Raw genomic sequence first — 19,719 nt, forward strand, 5'->3', positions numbered from 1 at the left:
CCGATATCTCGCCGATATATCTCGGTAAATTGGTACACCGATATCGATTTTTCCGAGATATATCCACCGAATATTGAACCCTTTTTTTCCGAGATATATCGGAATTTCCGATATGAAAGTTTATATCGCCGAGATAATCGATATTTCCGAGATAATTGATATATATCGGTTGACTTTTTGACCAATTGTTAATAATTTAATATTGAAATTTCCGAAATATCCTATATATCCGAGATATATCGGCGAGAGATCCGAGATATATCGGTGAGATATCCGATAATTTAGAAACTTTGGACTGGTCACCAAAAGAACCGAGATATCCGAGATATCCGATATATCCGATATATCTCGGTTTTTGGGTACACCGATATATTAACCGATATCGAAATTTTGGGCCTTGATATGTGGGACCGTATGTACATTGAGCAAGTTGTTCATACATTCATGTAGTCATGTGCAAAAAGATAGCTCGTAGTTAAAGTTTCAGTTATTGGCTGTGATTTAAATGTATTTTCTATTGCAAATTTCAAACCAAAACTAGAAAAATGTTTTGCCTATTACTGTACGTGCATTATTATTAAACGAAGTCCACATTCCCGACTTCCATCGAACTGTTGGTATATATATAGAGATAGCTACAACGCCTACAAGGGCTAGATAAGGAAGGAAGCACATGCATGTGTGTGCTTCAACTGATCAAGGCTGCTTTCACGTTCTTTTCATAATATATAACTCATTGTGAAACCGATAAGCTTCCTTATTTGGTATGGTTGGGTGTTTTGCTCTTTGGTAGATTTTGAAGTATTAAGGATCAGTTCCAATGGAGAGTGTTGATCTTTATAGAGTTAGTAGTATGCGTAGGAACAGTTCTTCCATATGGAGGGATAGCACTGCTGAAGTTTTCCATACGGCGTCTTCTCGAGAAGAAGATGATGAAGAAGCTCTTAAATGGGCCGCTCTTGAGAAACTACCAACTTATAGTCGTATGAAGAAAGGTATACTCACTGGAGAAGAGGGTATAGCAACTGAAATTGATATTCATAATCTTGGTTTTCAAGAGAGGAAGCAACTGTTGGAGAGGTTGGTGAAAGTTGCTGAGGAGGATAATGAAAAGTTCTTGTTGAAGCTCAAGAATCGCATTGATCGGTAATGAACCTTCTCTTTATGTTTTTCAATCATGTAGTAGCTTGTGTGTCCATGATTTGATGCTTTATATGATTACTTGAATTTAATTGTATATTTTTACAAGGTTTCTGAAGTGTTTAGTATGTTTTTTTGAATTTTACCTCAGTGTTGGAATTGATATTCCAACTATTGAAGTTCGATTCGAGCATTTAGTTGTGGATGCAGAAGCTTATGTTGGGGGCAGAGCTTTGCCTACACTTGTTAATTTCTCAATTAACATGTTTGAGGTAGTTCATCTTTGTACTGAATTTAATTATTGCAATCTTCACTCTTGTTTTATTATTATTACTATTATTAATATTTGAAACTCTTGTACAACATCTCTTCATTGGTTTTGTAGGGGATCTTGGGCTACCTCCATATTCTGCGTAATAGAAAGAGGCCATTTTCAATCCTTCATGATGTCAGTGGAGTCATCAAACCGAGCAGGTAAATATACAGTTTTATGTAAAATTAGATGGTTTTGATATCATCATAGTCCCATTGATTCTCCAAGAGATACCTTATCTCACTTTTCCAATCAAAATTCACAGAATGACACTGCTCTTAGGACCCCCAAGTTCTGGAAAGACTACATTCCTGTTGGCTTTGGCTGGAAAGCTTGACAAAGATCTGAAGGTAAGGATATTTCATCAATTTCTAATTCCACAGAGTGAAGTTTCAAACGTTTTGTTTCTGTTAATATATCTTGCTTTAAAATTTTAACAGGTTTCAGGTAGAGTAACTTACAATGGTCATGAGATGGATGAGTTTGTTCCCCAAAGAACATCCGCATATATAAGCCAACATGATCTTCATATAGGAGAATTGACTGTGAGAGAAACCTTGGCTTTCTCTGCTAGATGTCAAGGTGTTGGAACAGGCTATGGTAAATTTAAACATTACGCGCAGCATTCAGTTTCTAGAACTAATGTATATTAAAGCCTGTTAATCAGAGCGCAATTTAATTGACAACTTTTGGACACTGCAGAAATGTTGGCAGAATTGTCAAGAAGAGAGAAAGCAGCAAATATCAAGCCTGATCCTAATGTTGATGTCTACATGAAGGTTAGAAAGAAACTCCAACGACTTTGTTACTTACAAAATCTACTCAAGTTGCAATAACATCAACATTCATTGTTTTTCAAATACTTCGATAGATGTATAGGATTATGTTTGAGTTACACACCATTTTCAGGAGGTTGAGATTTTTGTCAAATTGTACAGGCGGCAGCAACTGAAGGGCAGGAGGCCAGTGTAGTTACAGATTACATTTTAAAGGTACCAATTCTGCAAACGAAGTTCTATTACCGTTGATTAAATTTTGAGATTTATCAATATTAAATGCTGCCCTTAATATGTAAAAATCTAGATTTTGGGATTGGAGATATGCGCTGATGCCTTTGTAGGAAATGATATGTTGAGAGGTATCTCTGGTGGACAAAAAAAGCGAGTCACGACAGGTATATCAATATGGGAATATGAAATTTGATAGATTTTCTGTATACTTACTTGCACACAATTAAAGATTTTGATTTTTGACATAGGGGAAATGCTGGTTGGACCTGCAAAGGCATTGTTCATGGATGAGATATCTACTGGTTTAGACAGTTCAACAACTTTCCAGATAGTGAATGCTCTGAGGCAAACCATCCATATTCTCCATGGGACTGCCATCATTTCTCTCCTCCAACCAGCTCCTGAGACTTATAACCTTTTTGACGATATTATTCTCCTCTCGGATGGTGAGATTGTGTACCAGGGTCCTCGTGAGAATGTGCTTGAATTCTTCGAATCCTTGGGCTTCAAATGCCCCGAGAGAAAAGGAGTTGCCGACTTTTTGCAAGAAGTAAGTTTAGTTCAGAAATGCATCCTTCTTTGTTTGCCACCTTCTTTGGTTTTGAGACTGAACTCTTCATTTGTATGTGTGATAGGTGACCTCAAAGAAAGATCAAAAACAGTTCTGGGCACGTAAAGACGAGCCCTACACCTTCATCCCTGTCAAGGAATTTGCTGAGGCTTTCCAATCGTTCCATATTGGCCGCAAAATAGGAGATGAGATTGCAACCCCATTTGACAAGAGCAAGAGCCATCCTGCAGCTTTGATGACAAAGAAGTATGGTGTTAACAAGAAGGAACTGCTGAAAGCCTGCATCTCAAGAGAATACTTGCTGATGAAGAGGAATAGTTTTGTGTATATTTTCAAGTGCTCACAAGTGAGTTTCACGTTTCTCTGAAAGTTGCTGCTGATTTACGTATGTTATACTAAATATCTATTTCTGTTTCAGCTTACTCTAATGGCATTCATCGCAATGACACTTTTTCTGCGTACTGAAATGCCTCGTGGTAATGTAACTGATGGTGGGATATATATGGGGGCTCTGTTTTTTAGTCTTCTCATGATTATGTTTAATGGTTTTGCGGAGCTTAACATGACAGTTGCAAAATTACCTGTATTTTACAAGCAAAGGGATCTCTTATTCTATCCTGCATGGGCTTATTCACTCCCTACATGGATCTTGAAGATTCCCGTCTCATTTGTTGAAGTTGCCATTTGGGTGTTCTTAACATATTATGTTATTGGTTTTGATCCTAATGTCGAAAGGTAAAAACCAAATCGCATACGCTGTAATACTAGTCCAAAATTGGGTTTGTGTTTACTATGTTATTCCAGGCAATAATCAATTGACTTGTGTTACTGCAGGCTTTTTAGACAATATCTCCTCCTTCTCTTTGTAAACCAGGTCGCTTCTGGAGTATTTCGGTTCATTGCAGCAATGGGAAGGAACATTGTTGTGGCAAATACATTCGGTGCATTTTCCCTGCTTGTTCTTTTGGTCTTGGGTGGATTTGTTTTGTCACGAGGTATATTCTTTTGCCAGAATTAAGTCATTTTTTCTTCTATGGACACTATTTTGAATTAATGTTTGAAGTGCTTGATTTTTTGCTACAGAAAATATAAAGAAATGGTGGATATGGGGTTACTGGATTTCACCTTTGATGTATGGACAGAATGCAATTGCTGTTAATGAATTTCTTGGGAACCAGTGGAGACATGTAGTAAGTGCCTGAAAAATTGAATATACAAAAAAAAAACAAACCGAAAGTGGAAAAAGAAAAAGAAGAAGAAGAGGAAAGAGTAAATCATTATTTAGGCTCCGCCACAATCAGTATGGGTTTCACTCTTTTCATGTTGCAGGTTCCTTCTATTTCTGCCGAACCACTGGGAGTGGCAGTTTTGAAATCTCGTGGAATCTTTCCTGAAGCACATTGGTACTGGATTGGAGTAGGGGCACTAATCGGATATGTGTTCCTTTTTAATGGCCTTTTCACAGTTGCTCTTGCTTTTCTCGATCGTATGCATCTTCTTTCAATTCCTTAAATTTCTAAATTTACTATTGCAACTGGAAGTATTATGTTATTCTATTCATGAATCAAATGACTGCAGCATTTGGGAAGCCTCAGGCAGTTCTATCAGAGGAGATAATGAATGAGCAATCTGTTAACCGAACCGGAGAAGTCCTTGAGATGTCATCTCGAGGAAAGAGCTCAGTTGGGGGTGGTCAATCATCCAGGTCCTCATCTGCGAGGACCGGAGCTATTGAATCAGCTAATCAGAATAAGAAGCGGGGGATGGTTCTTCCATTTCAACCTCTTTCTATCGCCTTTGATGACATTACTTATTCCGTTGATATGCCACAGGTAATAATAAAAGTGCTCTTTGAGAAAGAGGCTTTCTTTCCTAACAGGTTAACTCAATCAGAAAGATGATCTTCTTGTTTCAATCCAATATCAGGAAATGAAAAGTGAAGGTGTTGTGGAAGATCGTTTGGAGCTTCTTAAAGGTGTGAGTGGAGCATTTAGGCCGGGTGTCCTTACAGCTCTAATGGGTGTCAGTGGCGCTGGTAAGACTACTCTGATGGATGTATTAGCTGGAAGAAAGACAGGAGGCTACATAGGTGGAAGCATCACCATATCTGGCTACCCCAAAAAGCAGGAAACATTTGCACGTATTTCAGGATATTGTGAACAGAATGATATCCACTCTCCTTATGTAACCGTCTATGAGTCCTTAGTATACTCGTCATGGCTTCGTTTACCTCCTGAAGTTGACTCTGCTACAAGAAAGGTTGGTTAATTTTCGGATCTTTATCTGTTTATTGTTCTTGCGCACAAAGGAATCTATTGACTGGTAAAACTGATCACTGAAAGCAGATGTTTGTTGAGGAGGTCATGGAACTTGTAGAGCTGGCTCCACTGAGAGAAGCAATCGTTGGGTTGCCTGGTACAAGTGGTCTTTCAACCGAGCAGCGCAAAAGGCTCACAATTGCCGTCGAGCTTGTTTCAAACCCGTCTATAATTTTTATGGATGAGCCAACTTCTGGTCTAGATGCAAGGGCAGCAGCAATTGTAATGAGAGCAGTAAGGAACACTGTGGACACAGGCAGAACTGTGGTGTGCACCATCCACCAGCCAAGCATTGACATTTTTGAAGCCTTTGACGAGGTTATATATATGTTAAACTTTGAACACCTATAAATTCCTTACAATGGGCCATTATCATGTAAATATACTGAACTACTGTTTGGATTATAGCTATTCTTAATGAAGCGAGGAGGTCAAGAAACATATGTAGGTCCATTAGGTCACCGTTCTTGCCATCTCATCAGCTACTTTGAGGTGAGGCATACAAAACTGTTGACGAGATAGACAGAGAATTTTTGTCTAAAGACTTTCAGTTGCTTCTACATGATTACTAACAAACAATGTTTGCTCTTCAAGGCAGTGGAAGGAGTCAGTAAAATTAAGGATGGTTATAATCCAGCAACTTGGATGTTGGAGGTGACTAGTGGGGCACAAGAGGAAATCCTGCACACTGACTTCACTGAAGTATATAGAAAATCTGAGTTATATGGGTAGGTTTACTGAGGACTTGGTAATGTCAAAAACTTATTTATTTTTTTAAAAATAAAATAAAATAGTAAGTCACATGTATATATATGGATATATTCTAATTAACTTATCATGTTTCAGGAGGAACAAAGCTCTGATCAAGGAACTGAGTATCCCTCCGCCTGATTCACAGGATCTTCACTTCTCTACGCAGTACTCACAGTCTTTCTATACTCAATGCATAGCTTGCCTTTGGAAACAGTATTGGTCATACTGGCGCAACCCGCCATATGCTGCAGTGAGAATTTTCTTCACAACTATCATTGCTTTGCTGTTCGGTACAATATTCTGGGATCTTGGCTCAAAAAGGTACGTAAAAGATAATAAGTAGGCTGCCAATGCCTTTTGGTTTTGTCCTCCCTAGACAATTCAGCCTTAACTTCAATGCTTGAAAGTACAGGCGGAGGCCGCAGGATTTGTTCAATGCAATGGGTTCCATGTATGCTGCAGTACTCTTCATTGGTGTACAAAATGCTCAATCTGTGCAGCCAGTTGTAGCAGTTGAAAGAACAGTCTTTTACCGAGAGAAAGCTGCTGGAATGTATTCAGCATTGCCCTATGCTTTTGGACAGGTTATCCCATTCTGTGTCTAAGAACTTTACGCAAGACTAAATTACTTGATGAAACAATACATTATTTCTCTGATACTCTCGAAGTCTCCTTACCATCTTCTTATCGTTGCAGGTTATGATTGAAGTTCCATATGTCTTTGTTCAGGCTATGGTATACGGGGTTATAGTTTATGCAATGATCGGATTTGAGTGGACTGCTGCCAAGTTCTTACTGTATATGTTCTTCATGTACTTCACATTATTATATTTCACATTTTATGGGATGATGTCTGTGGCTATGACTCCCAACTCCCAGATTGCTGCCGTTGTTTCAGCTGCCTTCTATTCCATATGGAATCTCTTCTCAGGCTTTATAGTGCCAAGACCGGTAAGTCCTATTTCTGTGCCTTTGTACATGCATCATGCATGTTTCTTTAGGATAGTTGATTGTAATATGTAAGAGATACTGAGGTATTCTTTATTAATAACAGAGGATGCCAGTGTGGTGGAGATGGTACTACTGGGCTTCTCCCGTCTCTTGGACCTTGTATGGTTTGGTTGTTTCACAGTATGGAGATGTAAGCGAGAGATTTTCTGACCCGGGTGAGCAAGAGCAAGTTAAAGAATTTCTGAGGAGATATTTCGGCTTCAGACATGATTACCTACCACTTGTTTCTGTGATGATAGTTATGTTCACCTTGCTCTTTGGTTTCATCTTTGCCTTTTCAATAAGGACATTGAACTTCCAAAGACGATAGAACATCTCTAGCAGATTTGTATACAGCAATTGTATTTGTTAACAACCAAATAGTGATGAACATTCTGAGGTATTGGAGTTGTACGTAACTACATACGTCTTACAAGAACTTTCATTTGTAATGCAAAATAGTGTTATTTATTTTTTCTAATAAGGAAGTATTTGTTGTGATTATTTGATAAATGGTTTTGTCATTGTTGAAATGAATGAATCAAAGGGGGGCTGGGTTCTATTTCGGCGCCCCAGCTCCTCGGAGTAGGGCACTGAAGAAGCAAGAAGCAGCCTAGTTCAACACAACAACGAATATTAACGCCCACCTGCTAGCAAGCCCACCCTCTAAGCCCAATAAAAAACAAAGTTGGCTGCCGTCCAAGTTGCAAACTTGCCAATTGCACCATAAAGTTCTATTATCCTTCCATTAGCATTCTGGGCACGCTCTATAAGCGTGAAATCTATTCTGGCACGCACGATGTGCATATTGTTTTTCACACTTATTTTATGTTACCTATCTGAAACCAAAATCAATCGGGTTAATAAAAAACCCCGATTCCAAAATTCAAATTTGAATCCCCGACCCGATTTGTTGCTTTAGATGTAAGGAGGTCCCACAAACCATAGTTAGCAATTCAGTGAATTATTCGTTTAATTCGGAAAACATTTAAAAAGGTCGTATTTATCAATGATATAGAATAATTCGTTAATTCGGCAATAAATCATTAATTCGCGAATTACTCGTATTTTCACTATAAGTTTGCTGAGTATGTTGTCAAATTTTATTGTATTTTTTTTATTTTATTTTTAGTTTTGTATTATACTCGAATTACTTATGAACCTGAACTTTTGCAGTTTCCGTTTTTTTTAATCCGAATTGAAAAAACAAATTCTTATCGAAGCTCGAATTTTATTCGAATATTTTTCGTATCGAATTTTTGCCTTATTACGAATTGCTAACTATGCCACTAACCCACTAATTTAGACTAAATATGTTAAATTTGTCGGGATTAAAAAAAAAAAATTTATGAAAATTTGCCGAAATTTCGGGTGGAATTGTCGAAATTTCGGATGGCATAGGATATGACATGGGTTGTAATAATAGTGTGAAAATTTGTCCAAAATTTCCGATGAGTTTGTCGAAATTTCGGATGGCATGGACTGTGGCATGGATTGTAATAATAGTGTTTGGCGAGGGCAAAATCGAAAAAACAAAAAAATGACGTATGAAAAAAACCTGTGCTCGCTTTCTATGGTCCTCTAATGGATTGCAGAAAGCCTTTCATCATGCTAGTTGGTGTACCATGAGTAAACCAAAAAATGAAGGAGGACTTGGATTTGCAAGTCTTCAAAGATGGAACCGGGGAGCCTACTGCGAATTAGTCTTCAAACTGGTGATCAAAGAGGAAAGTATATGGTGGATTGGACTTGGAAGCACCACATAAAAAAACAATTCTTCTGGACTATGACAACCCCGAAGGACTGTTCTTGGTCTTGGAGAAAAATTCTAGATGCTAGAAAGGATGCTAAGAAGCTCATCAAGTATACGATCTCTAATGGTGAGAATACACTGCTCTGGCATGATATCTAGTGTGGCAATTCTCCTCTCCTGTTCAATGTTGAAGCCTTGTCAGCATGGCAATTTCCTATGGATGCCAAAGGTCAGTTGTTTGTTAGATAATGGTTATTGGAATTATCACGTGCTTCAAATGCCGTCTTTTGATCTCAAGACTGAAATTCTCACTACTAGCATCTATAGGAATCTCCTACAAGACAATATAGTGTGGACTCCCCACCAAAGTGGTCTCTATACCTCTAGTAGCGCCTATACCGCTCTCAACCCAGTTGGAAACCAAGTGAGGTGGTATAATTTTGTATGGGGAAAATGGGTTCTGCCAAGGCATTCCTTCACATGTTGGCAGCTCTTCTCCAACACTATTCCTACCCAAGACCGTCTGGTGCAAAGAAAAGTCATTTCTCATTCTACATGCTGCTTGTGTAATAGTAGAGAGCATTCTAAGCATATTTTCTTTGAGTGTCCTTACTCCTAGCAGATCATTTCCAAGATTAAAGAGCTTCTCGATATCTCTACTGATTCTAGAACTTCTAATCGAGAATGGTTGTCCATCTTTAGGCTCTGCAAAGGGTATGAATTATGGGAAGTATACAAAGTTTACTTATGTGTTGTAGTGGACTCCATCTGGAAAGAGAGAAATAGGCGACACTTTCAGGGTTCAAGCAGGAACGCATTGGCGCTGTTCAACAAGCTGGCACGAGACATCAAAAACTACCTAGTAGTTTTGAAGCCTCAGGTAAAGGATTCTTTGGATGCTTGAGCTCTGTGTACCAGAATAGGACTCAACTTGCAGTTCAAGCTCCCAGTGTATACTGGTTGCTCTTGGGATCCACCACCGTAAACATAGTTAAACTCAATACTAATGGAAGCTTAAGCAGTAATGGTACTGGACATAGAGGGGTAATATGAGACAACCAAGGTCAAGTTGTTGCGGCTTACACAGGGAATGACAGAATGCAATCAGTGCTATTCCAAGAACTTCTAGCTATGGAAGTCAGGTTAAAAAGATGCCCCCATGAGAGGCTTTTGAAAGTGGAAGTTGCGTAAGATTCGCTAAGGACAGTAAACGTTATTAACAAGCAAGAGAAGCCCCTTTGGTACTGCTTGGATTTAGTCATTGCCATTCAAAGTTTGAGTCTCCTCTTTGAGTACATCTCCTTCAGTCATGTAGTACGAGAGACGAACAGGGCAGCAGACTATTTGGCTACTATTAGTCTATCACAGGATGCACATAATATAATTTCTTTTTTCTTTGTTCCCCCCTTGATCAGCCCCTTCATAGTATTGTGGAGGAGGATGCTCAAGGAACAAACTATGTAAGAGTTTCTTAAGCAATACAACAGGTGAGGGCATGCCAATCCCTAGCTTAACTTAAAAAAAAAAAAAGATCAGTCTTTTTAAGTTAATTAAGGGGGTACCCTTAAGTTAAAATGTACTTAATAAACCTCCAAAAATTCATGAATTAAAGCCAGTTTGGAGTCATATGGTGTCACGACATTAGCAACTGGTTCCCATTGATCGTGTCAAAGGCAAGGCTTTAGTGGTTGGGGTGAGAAATTAGTATGATCGTGTCAAAAACATGACCTTTTTCAGGATGCCTATGTAACATGTGTTAGCATGTGTTAGGTGTCATCACCTATGTTTTGGAGTGCATTAATATATATATATATATATATATATATATATATATATATATATATATATATATATATATAGGATGTCTTGCCTTAATGTACATGGTCTACATATAAGATAAGCTCCACTTAGGAGCCACATGTATTTTTAAAAGAGATTTACACATAGTCTAATCGGTAAAAAAACACATGCAAGAGAACCAATGAAAACTTTTTACAAAATGTATGTGCAAAGCAAGTGGTGTTGGCTTTCTATTAGTTTAGATAATGAAAATTAAAACTTTTGGAGTCCCATTTTTAGGTAGTGGGCGTGATGTCTAAGAACACCCGACCCAATCTTTAAATATAAAAGTTTGAACAACCTGTTTCTCCTTCTCTCATCTTTTCAATCTTCTTCTATACGCTATCTAGAGAAACCAAAATATAGTATACTCCCTTCATCTTCATCCTTGTAATCCGCTGTTCTTCTCTAGGAAAAAAAAAAAACCAACTTTTGCAAGCTGTAAGGTACGTTCTTTACTTCATGTACTTTACTTGTTAATCCAAAACACACATTATCATATAATCTTTGAAAGAACGCAATCCGTCAGTTTAATATATATATATATTAAATTGATGATACTAAAAATACCTTTGTCGTCACCTCTTTGTTTATAGTCATCTTGATGGCGAGTGAAGGCACCCTTTCTGATGTTAGTACCAATAATGAAGATACTCATTCTAAAGATAGAACCGATAGTCATAACTTTGCCTCCACTTCTACTAAGAAATATCAACCTCATACCTCCTGGGAATTGGATTATGTTGTAGAAGGTTGTCATCCTTTCGAAACTACTGCTTCTGAATCTGAACACGAGACTGTCGAAGATACCAGTTGATGGAAACATGGTCTTAGCCCTTTCTTTATCAAACGACTGAATCTAGCTTTAGTCCAAACCGCCTATCGAATTCCTCCTTCCTTTTATCTTTAACACTATGCTGGGAATCAGAAATATACCAAATGTCAGAGTGGTACTGAGAAAGTCATCATTGTCACTATTGGCCAAATCGTTGCAGGGTTGAGATTTCCTCTGACAAACCTCGATCGTGAAGTTTTAAACCATCTGAACATTTCCCCTGGTCAGGGCATGGGTAATTTATAGAGGTTGATGTTTGTATGTAACTATTACAATAGCCACCTCTCCCCAGAAAAATATGAAACTTATAGAATCAGATTATCCGACATCTTTCTTCACTATAAATTTTGTGAGAAGAAAACTGGATACTTTTATCCCAAAAAACATTCAAAGAAAGAAATTGTGGGTATCCTTCGAAAAAATCGTAAAAGCGATAAGGAATGGACTTTGTACCCTATCATAGTTTTCGGTGATTGGGAGAATGCCGATACTGAAGCCACTCGTCCTCTGAAACATCGAGTTTTCAATTCTTCAGGTATACTACCCCTTTTGTTTATTTTCGATATCTAAATATTGGAATTCCAATTTGACCTAAACCTGTCTGTATCTTTTTAGTTCTCCTTCCTTATTTTGACAAGGTTCGTAGGAATTCGAAGAGAGTACTCAAACTTTTGAGAGGAACTGATGAAGAAGTCGATGCCAAAACTGGGGCTGATAAAGAAGGCAACCCCACCGCTGATGTTCATCTTCAAGACATCGATAATTACCGTGCCCCTCTTTATGTTCTTAAAAGTAGGGCTCTTCATAGAATGGGTCTGTCGCCAATTCCAACTCAGTCTCCTTCAGAAAATCCTCTAGATAATCCATCTTTTCTTCTGTCATCCTTCTCTTTGCATGAACTACCTCCTATTTTTTCCCAATGCTATATTGATTACTTAAATAGTAACCTTAAAATGACCCTAGATCTTTTTCCCCAGATTAAAAAAGAAGTTCCTGACTTTTATCTATATCCCTTTTTGCAAGATGTATTTGACCAACATATTTTGTTGTATACAGATATGGCACCTCGAGTGACGCTAAACCCAAATGTTGGTCACCAATTATCTGATAAGGGAAAAAAGAAAGTTACTGAAAAAGTATCGGCTAAAGCTACTGCTTCTCCCCTAGATACGCATGTCACCTCTTCCAAAGATAAGCGTTCTGCTCCTTCCAAAGATAAGCATCCTGTTTCTTCCAAATATAAGCATCCTGCCTCTTCACATAATACCTCTACTACTGTTCCTATTGAACCTGCTTCTAAGAAAGAAAAACTGCCTGGGGTGAAAGTGGTTTTGAGGCTGGTCAAACTCTTGCCTCTATTATATCTGCCGATTCCACTCGCAGCTTCAAACCTGTCTTCAATTTGACTGATGGAAGCAGTGTCCCTTTGACAGCCTCACTTTTTGCTGACAACCCCATTGATGAGTTAGCTATTACTCTTTCTACCAATTGCGTTCTTCCCAATGATAAAAATTACCATGTGCAGCAAATCTAGCGCTGAACGCCTGACATTAATTTGTGATTATATCGAAAAGGTATTCTTACTTTCTTTTCTATCATCTCATAATGGTTTATCTCTTTTTGTTTGCTTATCTATTTCTCTTGTTTATGTAGCTTAAAGTGGCCACCTTGGCCCAATTCGATATTCATTACAAACAAGATTGTGACCTTGGTCGCCTTCATAAAACAGTTGATTCTCAGCAGCTGGAAGTTAATAGATTGAACCGAGAAGTGAGCCAATTGAACAAAGAAGTAAGTCAGCTGAATAACAAAGTGCATTGGCTGAAAACTATTGCTCAAACTGCCGAAGAGACTCTAGCTAAGAAAATCACCGAACATGCTGAAATTCTGAAGCAAAATATTGAAGGCTTTGCTAAAGAAAAGGCTAAGTATGAGGAGGCTTCTGATGCTGAGTATAACAATGTTGCTTCGGCTTTAAACCTCCTAGGTGATCGGTTGGAAGCCTTCAAACAATATGTTCCTCCTACTGTCCTTGTAGAATATGGACTTGTTGCTGATGATACTGATGAAGAAGAAGTTCAAAATGTGACTCCCCTTTCTGATCCTGACCTAGAAACTACCTCAGCTCCTCATATTTCTGCTGATACTACTCAGACCATTTCTTTTAACTTACCTGACTTAGCTGAGGTGGATGATCTCCTTAATACTCCCCCAATTAATAATTAAACTTTTGTTCATGGTTTGTAATCTTGATACAATTGGATTCTTGGTCAATCTTTATCAAATGCTTTTGTCTGTTACATTTCTGAATATCAATGGGACTTGAGCATATAAAACTTTGAAATCTATATCGTCGATATCTTCCCTAAAAAAAACATATATTTATGAGAATGAAAAAAATCGATACCCTCCCACGAAGAGAGAGTATCAATAACACTTATAATATATATTTTTGAAAAACGAAATTTTCGATACCCTCATCCATAGAGAGTATCATTGATACTTAAACATGTATCATCAAAAAGTGAAAATTCTGATACCCTCAAACAAAGAGAGCATTAATGATACTTATAATATATTGAAAATTCCGATACCCTCAAACAAAGAGAGAGTATCAATGATATTTATAATATATATTTTTGAAAAACAAAATTTTCGATACCCTCATCCATAGAGAGTATCATTGATACTTAGACATGTATGATTAAAAAATGAAAATTCCGATACCCTCAAACAAAGAGAGAGTATCAATAATACTTATAATATATATTTTTGAAAAACAAAATTTTCGATACCCTCATCCATAGAGAGTATCATTGATACTTAGATATGTATCATAAAAAAAATGAAAATTCCGATACCCTCAAACAAAGAGAGTATCATTGATACTTAGATACTTGGTAATGAACCTTGTAATATTTACCCACTGTCTTGAATCTTAAAGACTTATATTATCCTTAATGAATGAAGTCAGAAAACTGAGTCGAAAACCAACATGCATTGAATTAACAACCCATTAAATTTTAATGAATTACCATTGAATGAAAATAACACTCTTAAACCGTTTTGCGCACAGATAACCAAAAAAAATTACCTTTTCAACTAATCCCATTAAATCTCCTTGTTTTCTTGCTAATCACCCTTAAATTTCCTCGTTTTCTTGCTAAACATCATTAATTTTCCTCGTTTTTATAATTTCTTACTTCTATAAAAAGATCCTCAAAATGCATAAGTTTAACTCGCGTTTTGTCAACCTCTTACTGAAGACAACAAAACTAAAAGAAAATGTCTCCTCTTTCCTACTTTCTTACCGCTTTTGCTGTTCTTATGGTTCACCCGGATTGCCCTACCACTGAGTATTCCGACGATGAAGAAGAATATGAAGATGAATGGCTTAGAGACCCATATTACTATGAAAAAGGTAATGATGGGTCTTCAACTGATGGTGATGATGAGAATGGAGATGAAGATGATGATGAAGATGAAGATGAAGATGATGGTGATGACTGATGTCTTCTTTTGTTATTCACTTTCCAATGCTTTGTTTACTTTTTGAAAGAGAAAAATGAAGAATAAACTGTTTATGACCGTACTATCTGTGCTTAAAAAATTCAAAATTTTCACATTGCAATAACTAAAAAATTCGATACCCTTCAATAGAAAAAATAGTATAAGTGATACTTAGAATATATATCTCTGAAAATGACTGATACTTAAAATATATATCTGTGAGAATAAAAATTTTGGTACCCTTAACCCACAAAAGTATCCTTGACCCTTAGTAATATATAGCTCTGAAAAACATACCTTAACCATTGGATGATTTTTGATAAGTTTCCTTGCTTTTTGATAATTTCTGATACCAAAGCCTTTTGACGATATGCCTGATACCAACATTTCTGTCGATATCAGGGCTTTATGTGCCTGGTATTTGCTACTGTTCCTGATACCAGGACTTTTGACGATATGCCTGATATCCACATTTTTGTCAATATCAGGACTTTATTTGCCTGGTATCTGCCACTGTTTCTTATACCAGGACTTTTGACGATATGCCTGATACCAATATTTTCGCCGGTATCGGGGACTTTATTTGGTATCGCTTAATCGTTTTACGATACCAGGACTTTTGACAATATGCTTGATACCAACATTTCTTTTGGTATCAGGACTTTATGTGCTTGATATCAACACGTCTGTCGATAACAGGACTTTATGTACCTAGTATCTGTCACTGTTTCTAATACTAGGACTTTTGACGATATGCCTGATACCAATATTTCTGTCAATATCAGGACTTTATATGCCTGGTATCTACCACTTTTTCTGATATCAGGACTTTTGACGATATGCTTGATATCAACATTTCTATCGATATCAAGGCTTTATACGCATATTATAACATTATTACTTTCTGAATTTGAAACTTTTTATTGAACTGAATATTTTTGCTACATAGATCATTACGTAATAAAATTGAAAAATACATTATTGATAGAATACCTTCAGATAGATTATTGACATTCCGAGGTTTTGGTAGTAACTCGATCTCCATCAACACTTTTCAAATAATATGCCCCATTTATTCCAACCTTATGGACAATGTAAGGGCCTTCCTAGTTTGTCGATAGCTTGCCAGTCCCTTCTCTTTTGTCGCTTGAGCTACCTCTTTCCGCACTAGGTCACCTGATAAAACATAAAAATGAATAGTTTACCTACGAAATGAACGATGAACTCAAAACGTAAGTAAACTAAAACTTATTACGAGTCTATATTTATCAAAGTTTCTACTCTCTTTCTATTGAACAGATATAGTGGAGTAGGAAGTTCGTTCCACTCCTAGTTCTCTAGCATGGAATGATTTCATAGTTAACTAATCGGTCTTAAGTCTAATAAGAGTTTTACGAGGGGGAATTATACTACGATGCAACTACCCACAAGATACAAACTATAATTGATTCAACTATGGAAATACTACGTTGATTATATAATAAGGAATTAGGGGGGATTGATTCCACCTTAACTCAACTTAACTCACTAATGACGAATCGTCGTAATCCGAATTAAACTGCTACGCAGAACAATTGGTTCTTCCTAATCCCTAATTACACATGACATTTCTACCAATTCATAACTAGCATGTGAGCGATTAAAACCCATTCTCATGGCTTAATTAATCGTTTTCTAGAGTGGAATAGAAATTACGATGACTCTACGATAATCGGAATCAAGCTTTCATCAAGGCTTCTCAACCCCCTCTAATGGAGGTTTAGCTGAGAATCATTCCGCAATCATTTCCATATGAATCTAAACTAAACATAATATCAAGATTCAAAATTTACTAATCTAAATTAAACAATAATTAAAATCTAATTAACAACTAAGAAATGGTAACCAACAAGAATTAAAACTAGATCTATAAATTGAGATGACAAAAATCGAAATTGACAAAATAACTATTTTATTTATCTAATAAATCAAGAACAATGATTCAAAGACTTAATCTAAAACAAGAATTGAAAATGGAACTAAAACTTAATTAAAATACTGGAAATTAGATCTAGAATTATCTATATTGTTTTAGGTCTAACTAGCTACCATTAACTATCTACCCTATCTATCTACCATTAACCAAGAGTGAAGCTTTGGTTTTTATACATTCAGATCCAAAAATCGTGCATGGGCTTGGAGCCATGTTTTGGGTCAGAGAATCAGGCCCAAAACCCAATTCTTTCAGTCGAAAAAGGCCTCTTCAGCTGCAGTTGGCTTCAACAGACTTTTCGTCCACTTTTGCTCCTCTTATTGGGTCAAGGCTTGGACCATTGGAAAGCTCTTTCCGAGCCGGTCGTTTTGACATAAGGTAGGCCTAATTCCGAGGTCTGAGTCCAAAGATACGGCCTTCGGAAGTTCTGCTGACTTTGTGTGCTGTTTCTGTCTGCGTCGACTTTTCAGCTTTTGACCGGGCTTTAGAAAGGCTTTGTCTTATTCAATCTTGGCCTTTAATTACAGAACTCCTTAGCAACCGACCTTTGCTTCTTTATCTCGCTAAAGTGGCACATTTCTGCACATAATGGACTTTGAAGCCTGAAATGCATAAAAACACGTAATCAGTGTTAATTCTTAATTATTACTCACATAATTGGTCTAAAAGTATGACTGTTACAGGGTTAAAACTACAGTTTTGGGCTCTTATCAAACCACCCCCAAACAGCATTTTGCTTGTCCTCAAGCAAAGATGAGAAATTAGAATAAGTGACCAAAAATGGAGTTCTAACTACTCTTTCGTTTTATTTGAGTGCGATTGCATTGACCATATGCAACAAGGCCTTAAACCACTAGGAATTCCCTAGTGGATGAGTTATAGCCTCGTGGAGAGTTTTCTAGTGAAGGTACTCACAAACTTCATCTATACTACAAACGACTAAGAAATAAAACTATTGTTTCCTTATTCATGCTCTAAATTAACTATTCCTCTCACTAGCAATGCATATAGAGTAATCAAGTCGAAACCTAAGCTAATATATGCATAATAATCAATCATCTACAATAAACATATATACAATGAGTAATACTATGAAATGCCTAGCAGGGTTAGTTTTGAAACTTCGGGGATAGCATCCTTAAGTAGGTTCTCACAATAATAGTTAAGATACAACACTCGATTTTTCCACTCAAGTTTCATTTACTCCATTGTGCGATGGGCACACTTTACCTTACAATCTCAATGACAACAAGGAAGCCCGAGTCGATCAAACACATCTGCCACTTACTATCACACTAACCTATTCCTAATTGAGCTAGAGGTCTTTATTAGGTGTTGCGGGGATTAGGAGATGGTTTAAGAAGGAAGGAAATGGATATTCAAAAAGAACAAGTCTGAGATAATAGAGTCTTCAGATTATGTAACTAGAGAAAACCTTGTTATTTACTTTTGCTTCTACACTTTGTTTCCATCTTTAGCCATATTTTTTTTCTTTGGCTTTTGACTCCTTTTATTCTATTTTTTGGAGTTCTTATTTTATTTCTATTTTTATTTTTCTTTTCTTTGGATGGAAACTTCTTTTCTTTATTTATGAAGCAACTAACTAATTTTTGTTTACATAGGTTTTTCTCTTCTTCTTTCTTCCTCATTCTATTCTCAGACTTATTCTAAATTGGGTAGGTTGATTTTATTTTATTTTTTATTTTGTTTTGTTTTTGTAACAGGGTAAAGGATTTGTGGTTTATGAAAGGCTAAAGAAAGGCTCAGAGGGGCGACTAGCGGAAAATAATTCATAGGTTTGAATTTCTGGCTATATCGATCCAAAGAGGGCCTAAATTCTCGCTTAGGATATGGTTTAGTGATCAAACAAGTGGACGTGTGATTTCTCTATCCGGATTTTACTTCTCCCTTGTGTCATTTCTCAAATGTTTCACTCTTATAAGGCTTTAGGCTATATTCTCACGGGATTTGTAGAATAAGTACTCTAGCCTAGATTTCAGAAACTTACTGCTAACAATCATAGATACTCATGTAATATATTTATAGATAGATGCAAAGATTATTACATACATATTAACCTAAGTTTCTAAAAATTATTCTAATGCAAAAGCTACGTGAGACTTCTAGATTGTTAAGAACATAGAGAAAGAAAACAATACCAATATTCCTAAGTGTATAGCATAACTTATTTATTTATATTTTTGAATTTATGAAATTTTAACTAGAAAACAAGTGCATATTATACATATCTATATCCTAACAGATGCCTTAATTACACGTGTTTCCATGCCCACCCCCAAACAAGAAGCATGCTTTGTCCTCAAAGCATTTAAATAAAGAGGGTAGAAAAGTACCATGGAAACGCGTGAAATTCTGGAACATCTGCAAAACAAGGTTAAAACATACTAATATAAAAACTGACGCAACTCTATAAGAGTTCCACCCATTATGGGGTTAACAGATTTAAATTATTTGGGACATAAGCGGACACTAAATGGAATTAAAACTTACCTTATCTCCGGACATGCATATTATCTACCCAATAGCACCATGGGTCTTGTATTTCAGCCGGGCATGGCAAGTCCAAGAACAAATGCTAGCAAGAACCATAAGCGGTTCCCAAATTTCTACGTGTGTGATCACCTCATGAGTCCAAGCACCATAAGTAGTGCTTGGGAACAAATCTTCGAAAAGATCTGTTCGATATTATTGTAG

The 19,719-nt window shown here is 36.8% G+C and overlaps 1 protein-coding gene across 1 annotated transcript; it reads left to right on the forward strand.

Annotated features, from left to right (window-relative positions):
* Positions 1-590: 590 nt before the first annotated feature.
* On the forward strand, positions 591-7,608 carry LOC147510700 (pleiotropic drug resistance protein 1-like). Its single transcript, XM_086602579.1, has 23 exons — positions 591-1,146; positions 1,292-1,412; positions 1,526-1,614; positions 1,719-1,803; positions 1,894-2,053; positions 2,156-2,232; positions 2,392-2,445; positions 2,537-2,627; positions 2,712-3,013; positions 3,099-3,380; positions 3,453-3,769; positions 3,869-4,029; positions 4,118-4,224; positions 4,364-4,520; positions 4,613-4,866; positions 4,961-5,293; positions 5,380-5,670; positions 5,761-5,844; positions 5,947-6,080; positions 6,199-6,426; positions 6,518-6,689; positions 6,802-7,056; positions 7,160-7,608. The coding sequence occupies exons 1-23, from the start codon at positions 821-823 to the stop codon at positions 7,424-7,426; spliced, it is 4,347 nt and encodes a 1,448-aa protein (XP_086458705.1). The 5' UTR covers positions 591-820; the 3' UTR covers positions 7,427-7,608.
* Positions 7,609-19,719: the final 12,111 nt, after the last annotated feature.

The sequence above is a fragment of the Coptis chinensis genome, chromosome 3, assembly GCF_015680905.1.
Source record: "Coptis chinensis isolate HL-2020 chromosome 3, ASM1568090v1, whole genome shotgun sequence".
NCBI classification, from domain to species: domain Eukaryota; kingdom Viridiplantae; phylum Streptophyta; class Magnoliopsida; order Ranunculales; family Ranunculaceae; genus Coptis; species Coptis chinensis.

Excerpts from the sequence above, each read along its gene's own strand:
- LOC147510700 (XM_086602579.1), top strand. The coding sequence starts at position 821 with ATGGAGAGTGTTGATCTTTATAGAGTTAGTAGTATGCGTAGGAACAGT. Across the intron at positions 4,521-4,612 it reads TGCTCTTGCTTTTCTCGATC|CATTTGGGAAGCCTCAGGCA; the intron begins GTATGCATCTTC and ends AAATGACTGCAG. Across the intron at positions 5,294-5,379 it reads TTGACTCTGCTACAAGAAAG|ATGTTTGTTGAGGAGGTCAT; the intron begins GTTGGTTAATTT and ends CACTGAAAGCAG.